Genomic DNA, 25,256 nt, shown 5'->3' on the forward strand with positions numbered 1-25,256 from the left:
TTTTGCCATTTCATTTGCTATTAGCCCCTGTCTAAGAAGTCTGAATATATTCCTTAAGAATGCCTAAAAGTACACAACACTTGTACCTCCTTTCCCCCTCTACCCACAGGAAGGATAGCTAGAAATGACCTAGTTGTTTCCGTGCTCGCAGGAGCAGAAGGAGCAGCAAGCAGACAGAGAGCGACCATCTCCCACGTGCTGCCAGAACTTGCGGCTCCTGCTCGGAGAGCGCTCCTCCCGCTTTCTCCGGCTCCTTGGCAGCCCCGCGCAGCTCCTCGCTGCAAGGCAGCACCAGTGATTTCGCAGGCACTCTCTCTGCCGCTTGCATGTGAGCAAGGCAGAAAAACAGCTCTCAGGCTCCTCGAGAAAAATCCCTAAACAAATGCAAAAGTGTAGCAAAGGGTAAAGGACAAAGTCCTGACTGAATTTAACAAGCGGCAGCAGCTTCCACGAGGATGCGTTCTGACTTCAGCAAGCGCACAGGGTCAGAACTCCACACAATCGGTGGAGAAAGGAAAAAGTATAGAGTATCTTCCTGAAAATACACTCCCATCTCAGGCAGTTAGCTCTTTCAGGATGCTTTCCGTCTTTCTCATGACCCTGTTTTCTTCAGCAAAGTAGAAATATGCAAAGATTCTATTGCTTTTTTTATCCCAGGCAGCAAAACCCTACAGAGGGTTTTGTTATGTTCTGGTTTGAAATAATCTCAAGTTTTGTTACTTTTTGACTACTTGCACTCACACCAAGTGGGTAAAACAAGAAATAGTCTTTTCTCATCCCATAAAGGTATTTTATTACAGTAGTTTAATTTAATATTTAGCCCGCCTAGTCTTAAATCCTTAGTAAAACCCTGCCAGCACCTCTCATCAATGTGACTCACATAAGCCTTGCGTATGCACTTTTTCCAGTTTAAGCAGATTTCTTAATTACTTTCTCCCGTTCTAAATAGTCATTGCAAATACATGTCAACTGAAAAAAAGTCTGGCCAAATTAGGTTTGTGTTCTGTATCATACTAAGGTTTTGGAAAACTACTTACGTTCACAGCATGTGAACAGGTATTCCCACTTGTTTCTCTCTCTCAAAGATACCAAATAAAAAGTGTTTTGGGTAAGAAGAAAAGAGACTTCTCTAGTTTCTGTACAAGGTTAGTCCATAAGCAATTGTTTGGCAATAATTTACTTTTCTTAAGAGGAATTGCATGCATTCTGGTTCTTCCTCTCAGGTGCTATCCAGGTAACAGGATTCAGTTACTTTCAGCCACTGCTGATGACCATATACCAACATATTTATTCTGGGGATGTTGAGACCCAGAGCATTGTATCTGGGGGACATAAATATCTCTGCAACACTGAAAGTAAGTAAAACAAGCAGCCACCACTGTGCCCCTTCACCAGGCAAGCAGCATATTTGTGCTACATCTGTGTGCAGACACAGAAAGGGCAAAGTACTGTAAAGATGGATAATTTACTAAAAGCCATTTTAGTGATCTCTGAAGGGGTAATCTCTCTTACATCAATACACAGAACAAGCATGCACAGGGACACCCAGTGCTCCCAACCCACAAGAGTTCTCCACACATATGAAACAATACTAAACATGTCTTAGGAAAAAGGTGGTGGGAGAAAGAAAATGCTGAAATTGTGTCTTTTCTTCTTAATTTCTTTGATGTATACCCTTTCATTCTCTCTCTGCTCTCAATATATACACCAGGATTTTTTCCTTCAATAAATCAAGTTCCACTTGATAAAGTTAAAAGGGCATCAAAATTGTCTATTTTTGCATTCCTGTATTAAGCCTTACTATACACCTTCACTAATACAATCTCACTCTATGCATTGTATGACACTTAGCAAAGGCAAATCACATCAGATTGCATCTCCCTTAGGGGAAAATAATTTTAAATAAGAGAATAAACAATTATAAAGCAAAGAACAATAAAGTATCATGCTTTTGCTCACAGTCCCAATTTTTTTTCTATCTCAAAGATGTGTCGAAATTTTACTATTTCAGAGGGAAACAAATGCAAGCATCAGCATGACTGCACTTCCACACAATTGTACCTACACTCTTACCAGACCCTTCTCACCATCCTCCCTCCCCCCACAGAGACATGCTGCTTCCTACTCCTTAATTCCCATTTCTCAACAATAACACCATTTAATAGTCTCTAATTTCAGCAGCCATATGAACTACACACAACATTAATGCCTTAAACCCACAGAGCACAAACATACTTCTTTTAAGCAAGAGCCTATGGAAAGAGACTTAGACATGTTTGAAAGGAGATCAAGTGAACATCGACAATGTTAGTCCATTCAACTGTTTAAACTCAATACCTATGGGATAGAAAGTAAATGGTCTACCTTTTCCACTCTTAAGAACATGTGAAGAGCAAATGCTTGTTCATTTCCTCCGTTCTAGGTCTGTACTGCCATGCTGGTTACCTGGAAGAAGTCTTGGCACGTCACACCACAGGAGCAGAGTATGCCAATACCCACCAGCACCGAGTGCTGGTATCCCCAGCTCTGCCTCCCAGCTCCAACAGCTCCACGTGATGCCATGCAAACCCACTCACCAACACAACCATTTCTCTCCCTGAGCTCCAAAGAATGGCACAAAGACAAAAATTGTCACTTCTCAGGCTTACTTCACTGACAACCCAAACTGAACATAGACAGCTGGAGATGAAATGTTAAAAAAACACCACCCAGCAAAAAACCTTCTATGGAGTGTGGGTAACGCCATACGGTAAGAAATGAGTTCTGTATAAAAAGTCCTGACAGGAACAGCCATAGAAACAAAGTTAGCAACTCATAGCCAAATGGAAAACTGATGGTAATCAACTCAGTTTATAGGGGAAGGGAAAGAGGTGTCTTATTGTTTACTCTGCAGCCAGCAAAATAAAAACAGGCAAGGAAAACCCCACACAAAAGCTACCCCCACACAGAGTTCATTAGTTGCTCCCCCTCAGCAGGTTGTTTCAAGTAGCTGATGCTTGGGCACAACAGAGTGAATCAGTGTTTTTAATGCTCTTCTAGTGGGAAGAAAGGAAAAAGGCAGCCACGTTTACAGGACAAAATAAATGATCCTTAACTCTCAATTCAGATCCATGTGGTTGGGGTAAAAAGCAGTGGTTTTCTAGTTACAGGGTGAGGGAGGGGGAATTGTAATTTTCTTCGTAGGTAACGATACAGACTGAGCCACTGGAGTGGCTTGTCCTACAAGAGGTGCTGCAGTCTGTGCCTGTCCCTGTCTTCACACTGAAATTTCATGGGCTTAAGCAATCTTTTCACTCTAAATTGTCCACATTTAATTCCTGAAAGCGCCTCACAAACAGCAGTAAGTCCATTCAAATAGAGCTTATTGAATGGACATTCTAAGCCATCTTTTTCTATAAAATTCTGGATGCACCTACTCATGCAATTATGTAACTCCATGTGCTTTTTCCTACAAAGTAGTTCTGATAAATGCAAAACCAAAGGGTCACACTTCCTACCTAAAATGAAGGAATTCTGAGTGTCTTTAAAAAATAAACTCAGCTTTAGTTAACTAACTAACAGAAGTGTTTATATCACTTATATTAAAAGGTATTTAATTTCTAGTATGTATTACAAGGCACGCTGATGACATCGTTACTACATTTTGTCAAATCAAGCCATTAGCTTGTGAAACAGTCAGTTCATCTTGAACTCACCTAGCAGAAGAAAGGAGAAGGGTTTCAAATACTGACCTTTTATTTCTACACACTGATCTGGTCAGCACAATACTTGAAGAGGAAATGTTATTGCTCCAATTTCAGACCCAATTCAGCAATTCAAGCAGACAAAACTTGGCTAAGCCACAGGCAAACTGCAGCAATACTTCTCTTTGTGTTAACTCATTTAATCCCAGACCCAGATTTAAAAGCAGTCTGTGCTACCACTCAGAAAAAGGATTTTCCATAAAATTTAGACAAAGAAAATTTTTTCTCAAAGCTCACGCAAGACATAATAGCTGGCTCCCAACTACACTTTTCCCCTTTCATCTTACACATACAACCCAGCGAAGCAGCTGCTTTGGAGAGGTGCATTATCTCAGCATTCAGAATGAAAATATGACTCTTGGATTACCCCACAGATCCCTCTGTGCTGATGATCAGATTTCCTACACCGCCTGTGAAACATGGGGCTTGTTTACTACCCGAGCAGTCAGGAAGCCGCACACGGGGCCAGCACAGCCGCGCAGCTCCGCGCCACACTCTCCTTGCAGGAGTAATTCCAGAGCTCTGAAAGAATCCACACCTCTGGGAACGGGTTGAGAGCTCAACAAGTACAGCCAAGAGATTGACATGGGCGCATCCAGGTCACATCATGCAAAACAGGCAAACCAGCTCCAGTTCTTGTGTTTATGGGGATTATGTGGATGGTAGGCTCACACCTGTTACCATTTGCTTTAGGATTTTAGCCCAACAATTCTTCACATCACTAATTAGGCTAAAAGCTTATATTCATTATTTGTGAATTCCCTTGAGTGGACCATAAAGGCATTTTAAAAAGAAAATTCTAAAGATTCTGCCACTGCCATATTAATGTTGAATTTCACATTAAAAAAAAAAAAAAAACAACAACTTTACTTTTTCAGGTGTTGTAAATAGAAAAGGCTGTTAAGATTTTTTTTTTTTTTTAAATAAAGAATCAAATACTGCTATAAATCTAATGGGAAGTTTTACTGTCCTTTAGAAAATGGGCCTATCTTTGTGGCTAGTGACGTTTATGGTTGGATTTGTTTTGTGTTTGGCTCCTCCCCCTCTTTTTGGGGTGGGGTGGGAGTGTATGTTGTTTTGTCTAAATGGCACATTTTCTCTTTCCCTTCTCCTCTGAGCAGGGGTCTCCATTCCTTAAACAACTGTACTATGGAGCTGCTTTTGTTGACTAAACTTTTTCAAGTTACGGTCACTTGTCATTTATTATCTCACCACACAACTAACTTGCAACTAACTGGGATGTGGATAAACATGAGAACAGTCATGAGATGCATGAAAGATTGAAAAGAAACACCTTTAAAAGCAAAAGGACTTCTAAGCATTCAAAAATATTTCCTTTACTTATTATCCTTAATGGGACACAGTGGTCAGCTTTTATCTTTCTTCTCCCCACCCCTCATTTTCTTCAGCCACCAAAATAGCCAAAGGCTTCTTCTCTCCCATCACCTGTTCTCCTAGTGCCCACAGGGCCCTGCTGCTTGAAGTAGTCACTATTTCCATTACAAACTGGCTCTGAAAATCTACATCAGCTGTAAGAAGCAGTCCCAGACTGAAATTTGCATAGGGTTCCCCTGCAGTATGTGGCCATGTAAGGGGCTAGGGAGCGGTAGATTACAAAAAAAAATAAAATTATTTTCTCTTTTTCCCCCCCCCCTTAATTTCCAGTGAATTCAGCTCCCTTTAAAGAGCCCAAGCAGCAAAAAGGGATAGCAAAGGATACTTCAAAATCATTTCTGAAGAAAAAAAGAAGTAACATGACTGCAATAATTAAAAAGCCAACAAAATACTTTGTTCTAGGCAGCTGCTGGATAAAGCCTCACAGCGTTTTTATTTTGCACATCTTCCCTACTAGCATCTCTTACTCGGCAGGAGTTTGCAAACCAGATAGAAATCCAATGGAAATAAGTGACACATAGCACGTACTATGCAAAATTTTGGCAACTTTTTTTTTGGTATGGGAGGTATGGCACCAGATTAGATCTCATCTAACAATAACTCAGTGATTCACCCTTCTCAGACTGAAATATCCAAATAAAATTAGCAGCACTCATAGACAAATTCAGTAGCCACCATGCTGCTGCGACCAACTGCTCAACCACGAGCCTGTGTGTGCAGAGCACATCGGAAATGCTTCCCAGATTCCTTACACCACAGCGATAGACAGGGAATCCAACCTATTTTGGTCTCTTTCAGGTCACACTTAAGTGAAACTACAGTTGTTCATAGTCAATTTGGGTTCACCGAACGCTCCAGAATAAACAAATTCGGTTCTGGTTGGGGGGCAGGGGACTGGAGGGGAAACAAAATAGCAGGAGTTGCTCCTCCTGTGCACTTATAACATTAAATTGCAAGACCTCTGTTACACAGTCTCAGCATTTGCTACTTTTTTTTATTTTTTTCTTTTTGCTATCAAATATCAGACGTAAAACATTCAGGTTGCGAACAAGCGGCTTCAAAACTTAAACTGAGCGTGGCATTAGGGTTGTTCAGGGACTCATCCCCCTTCACCACCACCTCACTGTTTCACCCCACATGTGCAATTTTTAAAGAAAAGCCTGTTCCCTGCCTCTCTCAGGCAACTTTACAAAAACTGACACAAATTAATGTCCAATTCCTAAAAGGATCTCAGTAAATTAAGATTCCTGTGGGGTCTAGATAATGGAAACACAAACACTCAAACTGCTGAAAACACCATCTAATTTCAAAAAGCTTATATGCTATAGCTAGAATAAGTGAAATATCTTCTTAGTCTGGTTTTAAGCGTGTATGTGAACTTCAGCTACCATACTGGCTCCCTGACATTTTCAAATCTCTTCCACGATATAAAAGGATAGCAACAAGGGCAAACTATTTAATTTAGGCAACTGTATATATAAAAATATCTAAAAATACTAATAGTCCTAGTGCTTAAAAGACCAAAATAAACTAAAAGTAAAATTAACAAATGCACAGAGCATATCAATACTTCCAAATGTACAGCCACAGGTTTCAGGCTCTCTCCAGTGTTTAGAGCCACTCAAAGTATTTAGAGTGTGTGCACACATGGCTTTCACTCTGCATCCATACTGACTGAAACTTCCATTTTTTTTCCTGTTTTTCAGAAATACATATATTAATCAACTTTGCAGGACAACAGCTTACACTGATGTGATAACTGAGCATTTGAAATGCTCATCATCTGATGTTCCAGCAAAGCCCAGCGATGACCTGCAGCTAATTTGCTTACATGACGAAACACTTTTTTTAAGTAAAAAAAAAAATTCTACCTTTCAATCTCAAGACAAATTATGAAAAATTTTAAAAGTAGTGGAAAGACAAATTGTTTGTCTTAAGTCTTCTAGACCACACTAACAGGATAAAAGTAGAATACTTCACCAGCTTTACATCAGAAATATAAAGTTTACTGTATCCTTCCTATTGTCTTTAAAATCCTTCTTCTGTCTCAATAGCATCAGCACAATAAGCCTTATTAACACAAGTTTAAAACAGACTTTTAAAGTATAAATTGATGCATGTTGTAGCCAAGACTGCACAGATACTAATTCTCGCTTGGATGCTCTGGTCATTATTTCACTAGTACACTTTGTTGAACTAATGAAATACCAGCAAGAAGAGCACTCAAGTGCTGTCCCTTACTAATAGCAATTCCACGTGGCCTTAAACTGATTAAGTGACCTAAATCAGATGAGATATAACACCTTCACCAGAAGAGTGCTAGAACCCGTGGGGTTTGCACTGTCACCACCAAACAGCTTCCTTTCCTTCTTTCTCTTGCCCTGTCAAAACCCAAAAGACACCAAAACTGACCACTCTGCCGTTTAACTTATCATTTTTGTGCTGAATGTCAATAGAGGCAGAAATGTCTTTCTATAATGCCATTGCTTCTTCTATATTATTGTTACTTGCAAAGAGAAACAAATTTGGTGTATAGTTTTCAAACATTTTAACTTTTTTAGTAATTTTCTCTGAAGAATTCTCCTCCACAGATCTAATGTTATTCAATTACACAAAAATTTTGTGGACAAAGCAGGACCAAATTAAATTATTTCATAGCTGTACTTTCAGAAAAAAAATAACATGTTATTTAGAAGACCTGTACATTCTCCCCTCAAAAATATACCCCTGAAGTACACAATGTACCATCCTTTAGCTGGTACATAGAACTAAAGAGATACACCTTGCACACATACACAATATTTTTTACATTAAAGTGTGATCTAAAGACTGGTGACTGAAGAAAACTTAGCTTTTTAATTGACACATTTTAAGAAGTTGAATTTATGCAGTGATAACCATGCAAATTTTTCTTTTTTTCCTTTTTTTAGCAATAAGTTTGGTATGGGTAAGTATAGCTACCCTAGTAAATCCCCATGCACAGTAAATAATTTGTACTGCCATAGTTAAAGCATCAGATTGTCTGTAAAGAATCTTTTGCAAAAATTTATATTTACTTAATAGAAATGCTGTTAATTATATCTTGCATTAAACTTCATTTTTAAGAATTACCAAAACAATCTTCTGTGCTTTTGTCATAGCAGCTTTGATTAGTGCACACAGGCTTACATAGTATAATATATGAAAGCAATCCCTGAGCTTTCATACCAGGGCTTGATTAAAGCCTTAGAGTATCATTTCATTCTGTTCAACTGGAAAAGTCAACAACTAAAATTCAATTGTTCACTGACTTTAAATTATGCAACATTTCAATTCTACAATTTCTTTCAAAGGGAAGTTATACTGAAAAATTGCTTGTATATAAGAGGTGCAAGTGTATTTTCTTTAGCAACCTTTTCAGTTAATATATAATTTCCCCCACATTAGTAATACTATTTAAAAATCTGCCCTGACTTTTGGTACTGGTATATAGAGCAATTATAGGATAAATAGTATCACCTTTTAAATAATTTCATTATTCTTAATTTCTTTTTCACAGAAAACAGGATATAGCACAGGTTTTGAGGATGAATATCACAGCACTGACTTTTTCACTGCCATTGTAGATTTGAATACACTGCCATGACCAGAGAACAAAATATAGAATTTACATTTCTTCACAGGAAAGTACACTCTTTACATAGCATTTAACATTGACATTATTAGTTCACTCCACATTAAACTAAGCAAAATTGTAATTTTGGATTAGTGGCTTTTAAAGAAGAGAAAAAGCTTATATGATGCTATAGCTAACCAGTTAAATCATAAGTATAATTTATAAGATAATCATCATTAACATCAAGATTATTTGCATTTAGTAAGTTACAAGTTGCAGTTTTAAAACTACATGGCATTTTGCAGGGTATTTAAATCAAGATTATGAATAAAGTTCATATGAAAGAAGATGATAATTTTGACCATATTTAATAAATTATTTAGCAGATAATTAGGTTGAATTTAGTTTGTATACAGATGTGCAAGCTTGTTATCACACCAAGATAGTAATTACTATCTTATTTTTACAATCATATGGTACTGATTTATAAACAGAGATACCTAAATTAGGTGGTACTTGCCCCCACAAATATATGGAGTTGCTTTTACCTGAAAGCACAGTTTAGTATCATTTAAATATGCCTTTCAAAGCTTCTAAATTCAGCCATTCTATGTGCATATAGATATACCAAACAACTGAGGATTTAAGAACATTTTTAAGGGAGCTGGAGAAAGTTAAAATAGCAAATTAAAAAAAAAGAAAAGAAAAAAGAAAACTTAAGGAAGGCTGTGGGTGTTATAAGATATTTAACCACAAATACAAGTCATCCTTCTTTGGGGGTTACTAACCACTTTTTGGTAACACTACTGCTGGTGGATCTTCTTTACTCACCACCATCATTCCCCAAAGATTCAGTTTATTTCAAAAGATGCTGGCACCAGCTTCATTCCTAGTGCTGGACTGTGCAGTGAGACAAAACTACCAGTAACAATCAGAACTAAAAGCCCCAAAATAAAGCAATCTCTCCCTCTCCTCCCCTAAACCTCAAAGACAATCTTTAATACTTCACAACCACATACACATTATATACAGACAGCAAGGGAAGTTCATAGGGCTGAATGTTAGAGGGAAAAGAGGTCAGGACACCTTATCAGCACCCCCAAATCAGGTCAAGCTCTCCTTATCTTGCCCGAGTCTCAACAGGTATGCCACAGACCACAGCCACCTCCAGAAAATTATCACTGTTCAAATGCCATTTGTTCCCCTGGAATTTGCAGTCTTTCATCATAGTAAAACATGACTAAGTTTTAGACAGACATTTCCATGCTTTGCCCTTTTTTTTCCCCCCCTTTTACTGCCCTTTTCTCCCATAGGTACCACCCAAAATGATACATCTGGTGACACAAATGAGAACTATGTCAAAGCAGAGATTTCTGGAATACAAAATCACATGTGATTTCCACCAGCAGTCTCTAGCTTAAAAAGTTAAGATTAACTTCAACTTTCATTTGAAAAACCATTTTTTTGAAGCGTTCTAGCACAAAACACAGCATGGCTATGCCGCGGGAGACTGACACAACCACATGTGTGGTGCTGGATCTGAACAGAAATCTCTGTTTCACCTTAAGATGCTGAACTTTGTGCGTGCAAAACCAATAAAAGCCATACTGGGTGAACTGTGTGGGTCAGGTAATGTGAGCCCAAGGGCCAGGAAGAAAAGGAATATACATTAAGCTTATTATTTGCCACAGAGGCAGGCAAAATCCAACCGCAGCCCGTGAATGCAATTCTGTGATTTTAGTGAAGCTAGTCAAGCACAAAGGTAGAGGAATCCTTATAATTTGAAGACTTCAGTTAATGGCAAGTCTTCAAACTCTTTTCCCAAGATCACTTTCAAGAAAAAATGAGTAGCTTCAACTATAAATAGGTTAAGCACAATTCTGCTCATGCTTTGAGTTCAATTGAACAACTGCCATAAAGTCCAGTTGTACAAAGGGTGTGTACACCACTTTTATCTAAAGCCTACCATTCTATGTTAAATGAAGAATTTGGGACATATTTACATGTCAACAATCACTTCTTGTTTAAGAGTAGCCAGTGCAGAAGAATGGGTAGAAATTACATTATTTATAAAAATTCTCTCTTAAGAACATGACAGGAGGAAAATGACAATTTCTAATTAGAGGTATATAATACACTCTAAATAAATACAATATATATTATATATTTTTATATATCATGTATATAATACTCTCTAAATAATACAATAATACAGCAACCTGGAGCAAGGCATCAAAGAAAACAGGAACTCACCATTTGCTATAAGGACTCAGATTATCACTGAGGAAAAAGTCTTAGCATTTAATAAAAAAATGATCCCTTACTTTTTAACTCTTATAACAATGAGGGGTGTTTGGTTGCTTCAGAGTGTGGATTATTTATTCAAGTATTTTAGCAGAATAAGCATTCTGATGCATCTTCAAATGAACTAGTATTAGCAGTACAAGAACAATTTTACACCACTCCTACTGAGTTCCAGAATTAAACTCTGAAAAGAGGTTTAGTAATGAGTTTCACAGTATTTAAATAAACAAAAGAAGACAGCAATAAGAACTATCAATTCCTCATTTCTTTCTCATCCTATGTTAAAAGTTTCTGTGCAGGTAGAAAATTCATACAATCAGATAGCAGGTATTGAGACACTGCAGCATTTCTCTTAGGTTAATAGCAGTGCCTCCTGATTAGCAATGGCAGTTTTTAACACTTTTGGTTAGCATAACACCAAGTTATGCTGCTGCCCACCACCACCTAGAACTCGCTTAAATAATTGAGCTCCTATTAACACAAACCTCACCGTGTGAGAGCTCGTGCTGCTGATCAGCACCAGCACCCACTGCAATCGATACTGCTAACAGACACTTAGCATCGAATCCCTCCGTCTTGACCCTGGTGAATAGCTCCCTCTGTACACCAGAGCACTGGTTTTCCACAAAGAAAGATGTGGTTCATTCAGGAATCCTGTTGCCTTGGTAGGAAAGACCCTTGTGCTCTCTACAGCACAGCAGCACATAACTCTAACAAACCAGTAGCTCAGTGGTGAGGGGAGTTTGTACAAGCTGGTGCACATTTAGCAGTCATTTGAAAAATTATTGCTTGATTAGAAACAATAGTCCAAGATAGACAATTTTTTCCCCCTAGCTGTTACCTGTGTAAGTTTGCTACCAAACTTTCTCCAAAAAATAATTTAAAGCATGTATATCAGAATTCATATTAAGAAATTATATTAATTACGTTATAAATATAACCTCTTGTCATGGATTAAACTACTACCTAAATTCCTCTAGCATCCCACATATTATATTTTCTGAGCACTGTCCTAAAGAGACTCTTCTTTGAAATTTTTACTTTAGATGTAGGAGGAAAAATTGAACTATTCTTCCATACCAGGAAGCCACCATCACAAAGAATTTCCCCAATGCGTATAAACCAAATAATCCACTCTACCACCAAAAATAAATTTCTGGATTTTCTGTTTTGTAACTGTTTTAAAAAAAACAACTGTTTTGAAAAAAAAAAAGCAAAAACAACCAAACAACTGGTGTATTTTGCCTTTGCTAGGTGTATACATTTTCCCTATCAAAGCTAGAGACATTTTGTCAATTCTGTTTCCAGGAGTCTCCCCATGTGATTCCCTCTGACTGCAGGGGAGAAGGGGCAGAGAGAGTGCAGGACCAGGCCCTAGGATGAAAGTTGCACGAAGCACCTGCACAGCACACCCCACCCGAGGGAGGGATTCCCCCACCCCTCCCCTTTCTCATAGCCAGCACTCCTGCCCTGATTATTCCTGGAAAATTAGAGCCCAACCTTGATCAATGCATGCTAGATATTTAATGAATAATTCCAAATCCATGCCCAACAACCTTTTTACTCCATCTCTGACTGCTCTTTAATATGAAATTTCAGGAAAATAAGTAACTGCAAACCCAGCTAATAACTTAAGCTTATTATTTTTTCCAACAGAAATTTTTGTTCACACACACTAGAGTTCCCTTCATTGGGAATTTTTATATCTGTGCTACAATTTTTAAGGCACCATTAAGGTGAAGTGAACTCCATTTTTGAGGAAAAGCATACAGAACCTGTACATTTAACATTTAAAAATTAAAAACCAATTTACCAAAACAATAAAGCACTGCTATTTTCAAAGAGGAAAAATGTATTGGACACATGGTGTAGACTACATATTTTAAAATAACATTCCTAAAGTTCAGCTGAGCATGAAAGTTAATCTTTCAAAAGTGAACATTCAGCTCCAGTTGTGTTCAAGGGTATTGGTACTAGGGAAAAAAAAAAACAAAAAAAAACACCAAACAACCCCAAAAAAACCCAACCTTACTATTTTTATAAATTCTCCAGATATTTTTAGCTGGTCCCTTCTTAAACTGCAAATTACTTTATGGTAATACAATCTTTTAAAATGCATATGTGGATATATATATATACACACACACAAGAGACACACATATACATACAGATTCTCTTTGAAATTACTGATTGGTGAGAAATAATGCAGAGGCTACAGTCACAAGATAATCAAGACACTAAAAAATTTAAAATGGAGTGAAGCCTTTTCCCAGCTGAAGATCTTCTATTTCAAGAGTTTAATTTCTGTACTTAGTCCCCATACCCAAGAAGAGTCGGATCCCTCTTTGACTCATTATCCGTGTTCTTATCCAAATTTTAACCTGATAAAAAGCACAGAATACATCCTTTTGCATGTTAGCAGCAGTTTTCCATTCATTGAGATCTGCAAAGGGCCAGTGGATGCTGGTTGCCCTGCACCATGAAGAGGCAGGCTATAGGGGAAGCACACGGCTGCTGAGGCTATGCTGAACAGGAGACCTTTTATACTACATATATATATATATATATATATACAGGTTCCCTCTTGTGCCAGCTGTCACGATAATACAAGTCAGCAAAATAACAATTAACATTATCATTTTTCGTTTTGAAATGTCAATGCCCTTGCAGGAAAAAACAAATGGGAAACTACCTTTTTTGGCACCACTCTTTTACTGCTATTACACATAGAGTATTTTAAAGTTTACTAGGGTCAATATTAGGGTAGTGCATAGTGCACTTCATTTGCTAAGTATCCCACAACATATATCAAGATTTTCTTCTCTGTTAAATATTTGAAAACACACTCACAAACCAATATTGCAGATCTGGAAAGAAGCAAAACCAGGAGGTAATACAAAATTACAATTTTTTGATACTTACCACAAACACACGGGAGCTCTTGCTCCCACACAGAAATTTTTCAAAACCAAATTACATATTCCAGTTGATGACAAGGAAGAGCTGCCACTGAAGTATCCAGATGGACAGACATGCCCAGAGAGGCTGGGTAGCACCAGTAAGCACTGGGCTAACTGGTCTCCCCAGCATACTCCCAACACAGACACACGGAGAGATTTTTGAATGGCGCATTTAAGATATTTTCGTCACTTGGACAGCAGAGGTAACACTCAGACAGCAAAGATGCAGGGTGAAAAGGCATTCAAGTGCCTACACTTCACATGCCCAGGGGAAAAAAAAAAAATAAAGGAGAAAAGTTTGGAAGCCTCAGACTAAAATTATAAAATAATGTTCAAGTATTTTGATTCCATCATGTTTCTAGACAAAATAGGGGAAACATGGCTTTATCTTAGCTTTCAACAGTAATTAGCATATAACTTTACATAATCTTACATTCTGCATCATTAGAGATGAAGAATGGACTGATGTGGAGACAGACCTTTTGCATGTGAAAATAAAAGTACATTAAAACAATGGTCTTGAAGCACTCTGGAGCTACATAAAGCACCTTGATATAGCTAAATGTATCTAACCTAGTCAAACTTTCTAATCCATCCCTCTCTATATACAAAACATGAAGTTGTTATCCATACTTGGATGACATAGAGCATTCCATTTTTGTACATGCTCTCCATCCATTTACTGGTTCTGAATAATAAAATTCCAATAAAAAATTTTGGTCTTAAATTTAAAGAAAAAAGGTCTTACATCAATATTGTCCTGTGCCTATCTCACTGGACTCATGCAAGGATGAAGTCACCAGAAGAAAGAGTGTCTTCAGCACTGATCCACGCCACTATGTGTATTTTACCAAAATCCCAGGGCAATAAAATACTGAAAGATAAGATGGCCCTAAGGAGAGGAACAGGTTTAAGGAGTAAAGAATTTTTTTTTGTGAGGTTCCCTGAAGGACTAACCCTGTCCATGGCTAAGTATTAGGTGTATTTTAATTCTGTCTGGGTCCCTCTCTCACAGGCATTATGGAAAGCATCACATTTTCTGTTAGGTAAGTAAATCTCAGGCCATTTAAAAATTTTTCAGGTCAAAACTAAGCATTTGAAGTCCACCCAGTAGCTAGCCAGCAGCCATAAAAGGACTCCAGCACTGTAGAGTCCTATGCTCTGCACTTAAAAGAGCAACTGAAATGAACACAGCCCCATTTTACAAAAGTACCACCTTCAAGGTCTCAAAAATGTGGAAAATATTATTACCCCATGCTTGACGGGAAAAAAAGGGAGAAATAAAAAAAAAACCTTAAACATTTCCTGATCATATTTTTACTAACCTTGAATTACACTTCCAAAATATTAGTTTTTATTCCACCTCTTTAAAATTTACCATATCTCTGCACAATTTAAAGTCCACTACAAGTGTATTTCTCAGGGTACCTTCTGTAAAGTTAGGAAAACGAGAACAGGACCAACCTTTCAGGACACACATTTACAGCTATGTTTCATGTGTTCCAGCTGATTTTTAAAAATTGCAGCTAGGAGGGATTTTTATTTTTTTTAATTAATGATCAAATAGTATGAGGAACAATAAAAATTAAATTTTCCACAATGTAAATTAGCATGGTTGGGGAAGATTATCTGGTTTTGTCATAACATCTCACTGTCTGTATAGGAATAGTTACAACTGGTGTTTCCACTCTAGTTGTAAAATTTCAAAGATTAAAACAAAAAAATCTTCTGTTCACATCTGCAAAAATAAATGTGGAAACAGAATAAAAACTTTAAATCACTATGTGAAGTTTTGGCCCTTCACTCTCAAAAACACTCCGAGTTTGTGCAGAGACAACAGAAAAGAGAACAAATACAGCTAAGAAATGGCATCTTTTCTAACATGTCTTCTTTGAGCATATTTCTACCTAATTGATATTTACAGAAGCAAAACCAAAAATCAATGCAACTAATTTTTTTTTTTTTTTTTTTTCTGATAACTATGACCACTGCAGCCACCATGCACACTTTAGCCTCACAAAACCATTTCCCACCATCTTGGGCACACAGGACACAAACCCTCATTATACTGAAAATTAGCAACACAATCCAATTCCCATCTAATGGTCACCAGTGGAACACAGGTGGCTGCATGAGGAGTGCTTGGGTTCTGTTTTCCCCAAATCAACCTTCAGACACCTCAGCATCAGAGGGGAAGGCCAGCTGGCAGGCCATTGCTCTCCCCACAGATCAGCATTACTTACAGGGTGCAGCTCTGTTACCCACTTCTCCTGCTCCCTTCCCAAAAAAAATTCCCCAGAAGGGACACAGTGAATTTGTTTTCTCAACAAAGAGCCCTCAAGGTGGGGGAAAAAAAAATAATTAACCTTCCAATTGGAAAAAACACCTTGTCGTTACCACGGCTGAGGTGTTTGTGAGCATTTTAGGTACCTGAGGGCCCCAGGAGCAGGCAGAATGGATCAGGTCTGGGTGGGAAGCCCACCTGGACATGGAAGACAGGCCGGGAGGCTGCGCCAGGCACATCCCCAGGTGCCCAGAGTTAGCGCCTGCCCTCCCCCCTCGTTACGCACAAGTGACATCAGGGCCATTTGAATAATCAGATTGCAGCCTACATCGCCTTGTGAGATACCAGCTGCTCTTGGATTGCAGCGAGGTAGTACCCAAAGCCTCGCACCACAAGTTCCACGTACGCCATGGGCAGCCACCATCCTCCTCCCACTTTGTCAGGAGAAAATTCATCTAAGTAGTGGATGTGACTAACGGTGCCCTGCCTTCCCTCGCAGAGCGTGACTCGCAGTCAAAATCACTACAGTGCCTCCTCTAACTTTATGCTAAAGTGACCTAAACCCTTAAATATTGCAATAGCCTTCTTCCACACCAAGGGGTCTGAATGCAGAAATGCTGCATTCCTTTGGCATTCCCTTGAGATTTCAATAGTAAGTCAGGAATCTACTCCTGAGCTTATTAAATGCTTTGCACCTCCCCCAGAGTAATTCCCCACCCTTCCATCGAGAAAACCTTGACCAAGGCTCTTTTTTCAACCACAGCATATCTCCTTGTCTGTTTTTTAAATACTTCCAGGGAAGTGGCGGTGGGGGGCGGGGGGAAAGCCACACACAGGCTCTCCCCTTACTTCCTTCACAGCAGGTAGGAAGGCAATTTTGCAAACCTGGGTGTGGTGCCCACTTCAAATCAGAAGATCCAGCAAGGGCTGGAATGCAGTGACTACTGGGCCCAAGAATTTCGCCCTGAATAACAAGCCAGGCACTCTCCATGTCCTCTAGATTCAGCTCAACTTTATGGCAACCCTAGCTGACACCACCTCTTGACCTTCCTTTATGTGACAAGGATATGGATTATCAAACCCTTACCCTTTCCTCCTGTGCACCTCAGCTGCCTCTGGAGAAAGATATCCACAAACTACCTTTAGGAGTGATAACGTATTCACGCTGGTTAAAAAAAAACAAAACAAAACAAAACCCAAAAAAACAACAGAAACCCCCATAAAAATCATGTTTAAAGAGGCTGTGAGGAGGGGAGCCAGGAGTCTCCATGAAGCAGCCTCAAAGCACCAGAGGTCAATACAATGTATTGAATAATTTTGTTGCACTACAAAACAACTTTTGCTCTTATGAAGTAATCATTTGACCAAACTATTAATTGTACACTCATGCTGAAAGACAGACTTGACGCATCCACGTTTTTCTTTTTTTTTTTCTTTTTTTTTTTAAATGGCGTCACTTCTCCAGCCGTATCTCGCCTGCTGGAGAGCACAGGGCTCTTTGGAAAGCGCTTCCCGGCCTTACAGCGTGCAAACACACTGGGTGGGCCTGGAGAGAAACAGCCCCCCCGCCACACCCCAGCTCTCCTACACCTTTCCCTGGTGCAAAAAAGACACAAAGACTTCAAATAAGTTACTTTGAAACCAACTTAACCACTTTCAGCAACAATACTCAACATTTGAAAACTGTGCTTTTACATGTAACAGCTCTAAATATGCGCTTAGTAAGCCATGCTTAGAAAAACAAGGGGAAAGAATCGCCAATTTTTGGCCCCTTCCCCCCACCTCCCCCCTCCCCCCCCCCAAAAAAAAAATTAGACGTCTATAAAAGGAACAAGAGAGTCACTATTACATATGGAGGCCACTGAATGAATTTTAAGTGGCTCTCTATATTAGATTTCGGGAGAGGGGGAGTGGAGACAAAGGGGAAGGAAGTAGAGTCATGAGAAACACAATTTAATTTTCTGTTAAACAGTAGTATAAATCTGAACTATATCTAATGCATTCCAACATGATAATGCATGATGAAACAGTGTTTTAACAAATAAGGGCTTTGGGAGAAGCAATACGGGTGCGCTGAAACAATTACATTTACAATTTTTTTCAATATTCCTATATGCAGGCATTGCATGGCAAGAAAAGTGCTTTAAGTTCAGTGCAGAATTCTTTTCAACAAGTTACAGATAGATACATGTTTCTGATAATTGCTAATTCACAAATATGACACGGTACCCAGTACAAAGAATGGACTTTTACACCATTTCAGCTGGCAGCTGAAAGAACAGAAAAATACTTTAAAACACATTAAACAATGACTGAAAAGAAAAAAAAGTTAGGGAAGCACCAGTGATTATAAATTTACCTTTATAACAGTGTAATGAATTCCTTTTCAAAAGCATAAATAGGATGTTCTTTGTGCAAACTTAAGATTAGTAACAGTAAAATTATTTACTAGACTAATAGGAAATCACCAATTTTTATATGTCCCATGGAATTTTCTTCTTAAATCTAGAAGTATATTCCATCTACAACAGTATTTTCCTATAGAAAATATAGGAAATACAGGCTACTGTAATTCAAAACTATATGCATTGCATATTAAAGAAGAGCACATACACCATATTAATTTTCAATGAAAAGTATCAAATAAATATAAAGATTCACATGTAATGAATTTGTCCAGAGAGGGGATCCCTCTTCCCTTAACTAAAGCAAAAAACCTCCATATTTTCTCACGTGAAGCTTTCTTCTAGCACTAAATGGATGATCAAACTTCTAATTCTCAAAACACCATGATACAATGCCCATTGAGACAGATAAACCATCTTTCCAATCAACTATCCTAAAAAGACTGTAATTTTAAAAATAATCCTGAAATAGTAGAAGCCCCTTGTAATAAAGTTTCACAGACAGACATACTTCCCAGATTGAATAATGGAGTGCAGGAACAAGCACGTGGAAAGTTTGATTTTTTTTTTTTTTTTACTCTCTAGTGCATGCCAGGTTTTCTATCATATAAATATTTGTGAAAGAAGCAGACTGAATTGCTATAGGCAGCATAAAAATACTACTGCTTAATTCCAAATATTGCTTCTTTACATGAGGCCAAACAAAATTACTGCCTTGCAAAAATTAAACGTATGTTTAGAAATTAAGGATCCATAAATCCTGTCCTTACTGGGAAGGAGTCCTTCTCCTGCTGCTTCTATAGACCAGCTCAAAATAGCGATGATAAAATCCTCTCAAATACAGATGAGACTTCTACTATGTGTCTGTAAAATGCTGCAGACTCCAACATGGCAGGATCAAAAAAATATATAAGCACCAGTATATTTACAAGGTGCTTTTTGTTGCTGAAGCAGAGCTCACGTGCTTGCCCGTTATACAGTGCACAACACCACATTTCATTTCCTGCTAGCACACAGATTTTAACTCTTCTCATGGAACTTTAAATTTTAAAATCTACACAATCATTTGCCATCAGACCACAATAATTTGTTTCTCCCATAGAAAGGGGGCCTTCTAAAAAAAATATTAATTAAATAGTAATTAATTGCTGCTGCCTGGCCAAGACACTACATTAGAAATACATGGGGTGATTCTAAAAACCGCTCGGACTGCACTGAGTGCACGCCTGTGGGTTTAAGAAAGCGGTCCATTTATCTACAGGGAAGAGAAACACAAACCTAAGCATTTTTCAAATTGCTTCTCACTGGATAACTAAGGGCAAGGGGCGGTGCGGGGCGAGGGGGGGGGGTGGGGGGGTGGGCTGGGGGATGTGGATAAAAATAAATTACCTTTGTCTTTTCGGGACCGAATGTTCAACTTCTATGAGTTTCCCATGCAGCTCCACTTTACCTGCCGAGATAAACAGAAAGGGGAAAATATTCGAGCGCGGCTGTGCGTCCCCGTCTCCAGGAGCGGGCTCGCAGGGGTGCGAAGCAGGAAACAGGAGCGCAACACGTTAGCCCATTCATCGGCAGCCGGGGCAGCGGCGGAGCGGGGCCGCGGCGCCCGGGAAGGCGGCACAGCCCGGCGCCCGGGGCCGCGCCGCTGCCGCGGGAGAGCCGCGCTGCCCTCGGCGGGGCCCCTTCCCCCGCCCCGCGCTGCAAACAGCCCGCGAAACGTCGTGTGCGGGAGCCGGGCTCGGCCCCGTCTCGGGGAGGGGGAGCGGGGGCTCCGCCACCCCCCGCGCCGCCAACTTGGGGCGATTTTCTGCGCCGAAGCGGGCGGGAAGGGAGCCGAAGGGAGGCGCGGAGCGCAGCCCGAGCCCATCTCCTCCGAGGCAGCCGCTCCCCGCAGACCTGAGCCCATCTCCTCCGAGGCAGCCTCTCCCGACAGACCTCCGCAAAGCCGCTTCACGCGAAAATAAATTTTTTTTTTTTTTTTTTTTAAGCACACAAAAACAGGATGTCGGGGCCGGGAGCCGGCGCTGCTGGAGGCGGTGATGGGTGCGTGAGAGCAGCGAAGAGAAACCGAAATAAATAGCAGGGCAGCGAGGGGCGGGGGGGACAGGCAGAGCTCCCCCCCTCCCAAGTTTGGAACAATTCGGCGGCTCGCCCCCAGCCCCGCGGCCTAAGCCAAGCCGAAGGGAGCCTCGGCCCGCTCCGGGGGGGTCCAGCTGTGCCCGGGGTGGGTGTGTGCAGCCGCTGCCCCGCGCAGGGCTCCGCGCCCGCAGCCCGCCTCCGCCTCACTGCACTCACCGCCCCCCCTCCCCCCCAATGCAGCGAGGGCCCCCGGCCGGGCAGGGCTGGCCGCGGGGCTTGGAAAAACATGGGAACCGCCGCGCCGCGGGTCCCTGGGCCCAGGCTCCCGCCCCTCCCCGGCCACTCCCGGGGGGCCGCCGCCGCGTAAGCCCCGCGCAAAGGCTCCACGGCAAGGCCGGGCGGCTCCGGCCGCGCTCGGAAAACAACAGTTCCCACCTCACCTGGGGGTGGAGGGAACGGGGACCCCCCCGGCCCCCCTCAGGGCAGCGGCGCGGCCCAGGCCGGCGCTGCAGCCGCTCCGCGGCCGCGGAACAGAGCGAGCGGCGGGAGCCGTCGGGGCTGCGGGGAGAGGGCGGGGGTGGTGGAAGGGGCCGCTCACCTGAAAGTGCCTCGATGGCCTTCATGGCCCAGCTCTCGTCGGGGCAGTCCACGAAGGCGTACCCCGTCTTCACCAGGAACTGGCCCGAGAAGGGTATCTTGGAGTCCTTAAAGAGACTTTCCAGGTCGAGAGGGCTGACGTTCTCGCCGAGGTTGCCGATGTAGAGCTTGTTCATCTTCCTGGCGGCTCGGGGAGGCGCGCACCGCGGGCTGCAACCCTCGTCTTGCGAGAGGAGGTGGGGAGGAAGGGGGAAATAAAACAAAATGCGATGGAGGAAGGAGAGAGCGAGAGAGAGAGAGAGGACAGGGAGAGGGAAAAAAAAAAAATCAGATCTGCAGCTTGTGTCCCTCCCTCTCTCTCTCTCAAGGGGTAAAAAAAAAAAAAAAAAAAAAAAAAAAAAAAAAAAAGAAGAAAGAAAAAAAAAAAAAAAAAAAAAGCGTGGCCAAACGGGAGCCCTAAGTGCCTGCCGTGCTACCCGGGCGCATGGGGGGCACGGGGGAAACACCCAGCGCCGGGGCCGCGGATGGCGCGCTGAGAAGAGGAAAAGGAGGAGGGGAGGGGAAAAAAAAAACTACTTTTTTTGTCTTGCCCCCAAGCCCCTTTGGCAGCAGCAGGCGGACTATGAAAATGTCACACTACGTGCATGCAGGCGCCGCCTCTCCGTATTAAAAAAAAAAAAAGAAAAAAAAAAAAAGAGAGAGAGAGGGGAGGGGGGAGGGAAGGACGGAGAGAGAGAGAAAAAAAAAATTACTTGAATATTCCGGCTTTTTGAATGAGCCACGTGTTCAAACTACAAATCAACTTCTCACGTGAGGAATCCCAGCTCTTCAATTAGCGAGTGGATGGGGCGCACACACACTCACGGAGGAGGAGGAGGATGACTGGGGTGAAGGACGGGGAGAGGGGTGGGGGGAGGCTGGACAGGACAGGACAAGTTTAGAGAGGGCCGGAGGGCGGGGGAAATGGAAACCGGAGTTGGGTGGGCTCCGGTCTGCGCCGCCTCTGCCCTTCCGCCGGGGGAGTCCGCTCTGCGCGCCCCCTCCGCCCAAAAACGGCTGGGCGGCCGCACCTCCCCCCGTGTGAGCGGGGTGTGATCCCAGGGAGGGAGGGGAAAAGGCACCGCAATGCCCGCCCCCCCGCCCCGCTCCTCCCCCGCCGTGCCAGGCGGTGGGGATTATTCATCGGGGTCGTGCCTGGGCGATCCCGCTCCCCGGCAGTATGGGTTGGGGGGAGGAGGAAAAGGGAGAGGAAAAAGAGGGGGTGCGATGGCGGGGGGAGGCGGCCAGGGAGAGAGCGGGATCCGCTCCCGCGCAGCGCCGCCGCGGCTGCGTGCTGGGGGGCTGCGGGGCGGGGGCGGGGGGTCCCTCTAGCCCCGGAGGAGCCCCATATGGTAATGATCCCGCATTACTCGCGGTGCCCCTTGCGCTGAGTCTTACGGAAAGGAGAAAGAGGGGGAGAGGGAAAAGAAAAAAAAAAGACAAAGGGGTGGAGGAGAGTTGGGGGATGATGAAGAAGAGAGTCCTGGGGCGAGGGAGCTGCCCGGCCCGGGGAGGGGCGGGGGGCCGCGCTCCCTGCCCATCTGGGCAATGGTGGACGGCGTGGGGGGAAACGCGAAGGCACCGTTGCCCTCGGCTGGTAACGGCACACAAAGGGATTTGGCGACCCCCCTCTTTTCCTCCCCCCCTCCCCCTGCCCGGTCTAAGGAACCATTCATAATTCTCCACATTCGTACAGATACAATGGTGGGCTTGTGGGGGAGGGGTTTGGGGGTGTGGAGCCTTTCCAGTGCAAACAAAACGTTGCCTGAAGATGAAGAAAGGATACGGAAATGAAAGCCAGCACTGTGTTTAATATAGCGATCTAGTAGGTTTTGTTTAATAATTCAACGCACTTTAGCCGAAGGTTTCATTTATTCCGTGGTAGGCTTCTTGTGGTACGTTTTAATAGGTATATCCATGGAAAATGGTTAAATACTTTTATTAGTGAGCAGTGACTGGATTTCCACATGTCCTGTAGTATGTCTGGAAATCTGTAGTAAAGAGGAACGCTTCCTAGCTTTGTGCCTAACTTCTAATAAGTGTACGATTAAAGAGGGGTGGTTTAAATCTCCTTGGAAGCCGTGCTGGGGTCAGGCTTTTGTTACGCACGCTGCGGCCGCCGCAGCTCGGCGATGGTGGTGGTGGTACCCAGCGCTCAGGGGGTGAGTCAGCCGCTGAAGATTTCTCTTGTGCTGGTATGATGATGCAAGGAGACATGGCTCACCATGAGGCTGGAGCCCCAGACCATTGTGAAATTGTCAGGGGCTGGGGGAATGCTGCAGTAAGTTGGAAACACGGCCCTTTTGTTGTGTGCATCCAAGGAGTTGGCTGACCAAAACCCTAATATTTGTGATTTCAACCCATTGTTTAATCTCAGGGTTATTTTAATGAACTTTTAATTGTCAGGTTGTGATTGAGGAAATCGAGTGTTTTGTGTTTCACTAATCAGAATTTAATCACAACTTCCATTTTGTAGAAAATTAGCAAATAATTAACTTGGGGATAGAAGAATTTTTTTTTTTCCTAGAGATTTAACCTGTTTGTGACTTTTTTTTGTTGGATGTGGAATTCTTTCCTAAATGAATTTGTATTTCATAACCTCAATCTGTATAGTCTGTTTAAAATAAATACTTGCTTATCTAAGTTAAAAACAGCCCCCTCCAAACAGCTGAATTCTTAGTTAAACTTGTGAAAGGAATTAGTCACTGTTCCTGCAGATTAATTGCATTCTTCATAAATTTGATTTGTACTGCATCTATAAGGCAGTCTGCATGTGCTCATTTCTACATGGTTGGTCTATAGCATTATCTGGTATTTCCTCTTAAATTACTAAATAGGGTGCACGTATTCCATTTAATATTCTAGTCTGAAAAATCTGCTTTGTTAGAAGATTTCTTTAAGAAATGAAGATTGAATGTTCATAACACTATGGATCAGTTGTCCAACAACATCATAAACCGCTTTGTAATCAAGTGGTTGGTGGGGGGGGGAACCCTTACTTATTAGCAATCTCCCCCTTTTTTTTTATGCTCTGAAACCTCTTGTTAATAAGCTGAAATATTTTCTGTAAATCTAAATAATGTATAGCTTTGTTTGTTAAGAAGTGTGGGTTGGTTAGTGGTTTCAAGAGTAATTCCAAACCTTGAATGCCAAAAAAGGCAATTCAACAACAAAAATTGTTTCATGTTGCCTGACAAATCTCCACTTTCCTGCACAGATGAATATAGTTCAGACCAGTTGGGCACTCCCAAATGTTAACGTTACTGGGAATATAGCTTTAAAATTTGAGATGTAATTTATTTTGGCAGCCACAAATCAAATGCGTGAGCACACAACAGAGCATTCCCACATATTAATGTATTTTTCGATTTACCTCTGTAAGAAAAGGCATTATTAAAAAATTTAATTTTTTTTCTGTATTTCATTTGTTTGTGTTTATTGCCCACAGAAGCCAAGAAGAAGTTGAAATACTTACATAAATATTGCACACAAGGAAGCACAGCCAATCTTTAATTAGCAAGGGCTTTTACGACATTCTGCCGTTTAGAATTAAAACTCAACCATGTGCTTCTCCCCACCTCCGGGTGAGAATCCAAGAGCCTCCGCCGTGTCCGTCCCCCCCTCTCGCACGGCCAGGGGCGGGCAGGGCTCTCCCTCTCTGCCCCCTCCCGAGGCCCGGAGCCCCCCCGCTCCGCTGGGCTCGCCGCACGGTGGGTGGGTAGCACGTCGGACCGCCCGCAGCCCCAATATCTCCCATTAAATTTCTTTCTTTTGGGCTCGGTTGGGTTTTGGTTTTGTGGGGTTTTTTTGGACTAGGGCCGCCCACGGAAGGCTTCCCGCGTGGGCTGTCGGCTG

At 41.8% G+C, this 25,256-nt stretch overlaps 1 protein-coding gene across 2 annotated transcripts in view; it reads right to left on the bottom strand.

Annotated features, from left to right (window-relative positions):
• The window catches only part of IGF2BP3 (insulin like growth factor 2 mRNA binding protein 3), a 110,341-nt gene extending 88,083 nt beyond the window's left edge, over positions 1–22,258 (bottom strand). Inside the window, exons 1-3 of one of the 2 annotated variants that reach the window (XM_058832444.1) lie at positions 22,115–22,258; positions 21,364–21,585; positions 20,076–20,136 (exon numbers count right to left, since the gene is read on the bottom strand). In XM_058832444.1, coding sequence (XP_058688427.1) covers positions 20,076–20,136; positions 21,364–21,538 — 236 coding nt within the window. In that variant the 5' untranslated portion in view covers positions 21,539–21,585; positions 22,115–22,258. Of the gene's footprint in view, positions 1–20,075; positions 20,137–21,363; positions 21,605–22,114 lie in introns of those variants that run through there. The other variant, XM_058832445.1, reaches the window with a different exon arrangement.
• Positions 22,259–25,256: the final 2,998 nt, after the last annotated feature.

This window comes from Poecile atricapillus, chromosome 2 (genome assembly GCF_030490865.1).
Source record: "Poecile atricapillus isolate bPoeAtr1 chromosome 2, bPoeAtr1.hap1, whole genome shotgun sequence".
NCBI classification, from domain to species: Eukaryota; Metazoa; Chordata; class Aves; order Passeriformes; family Paridae; genus Poecile; species Poecile atricapillus.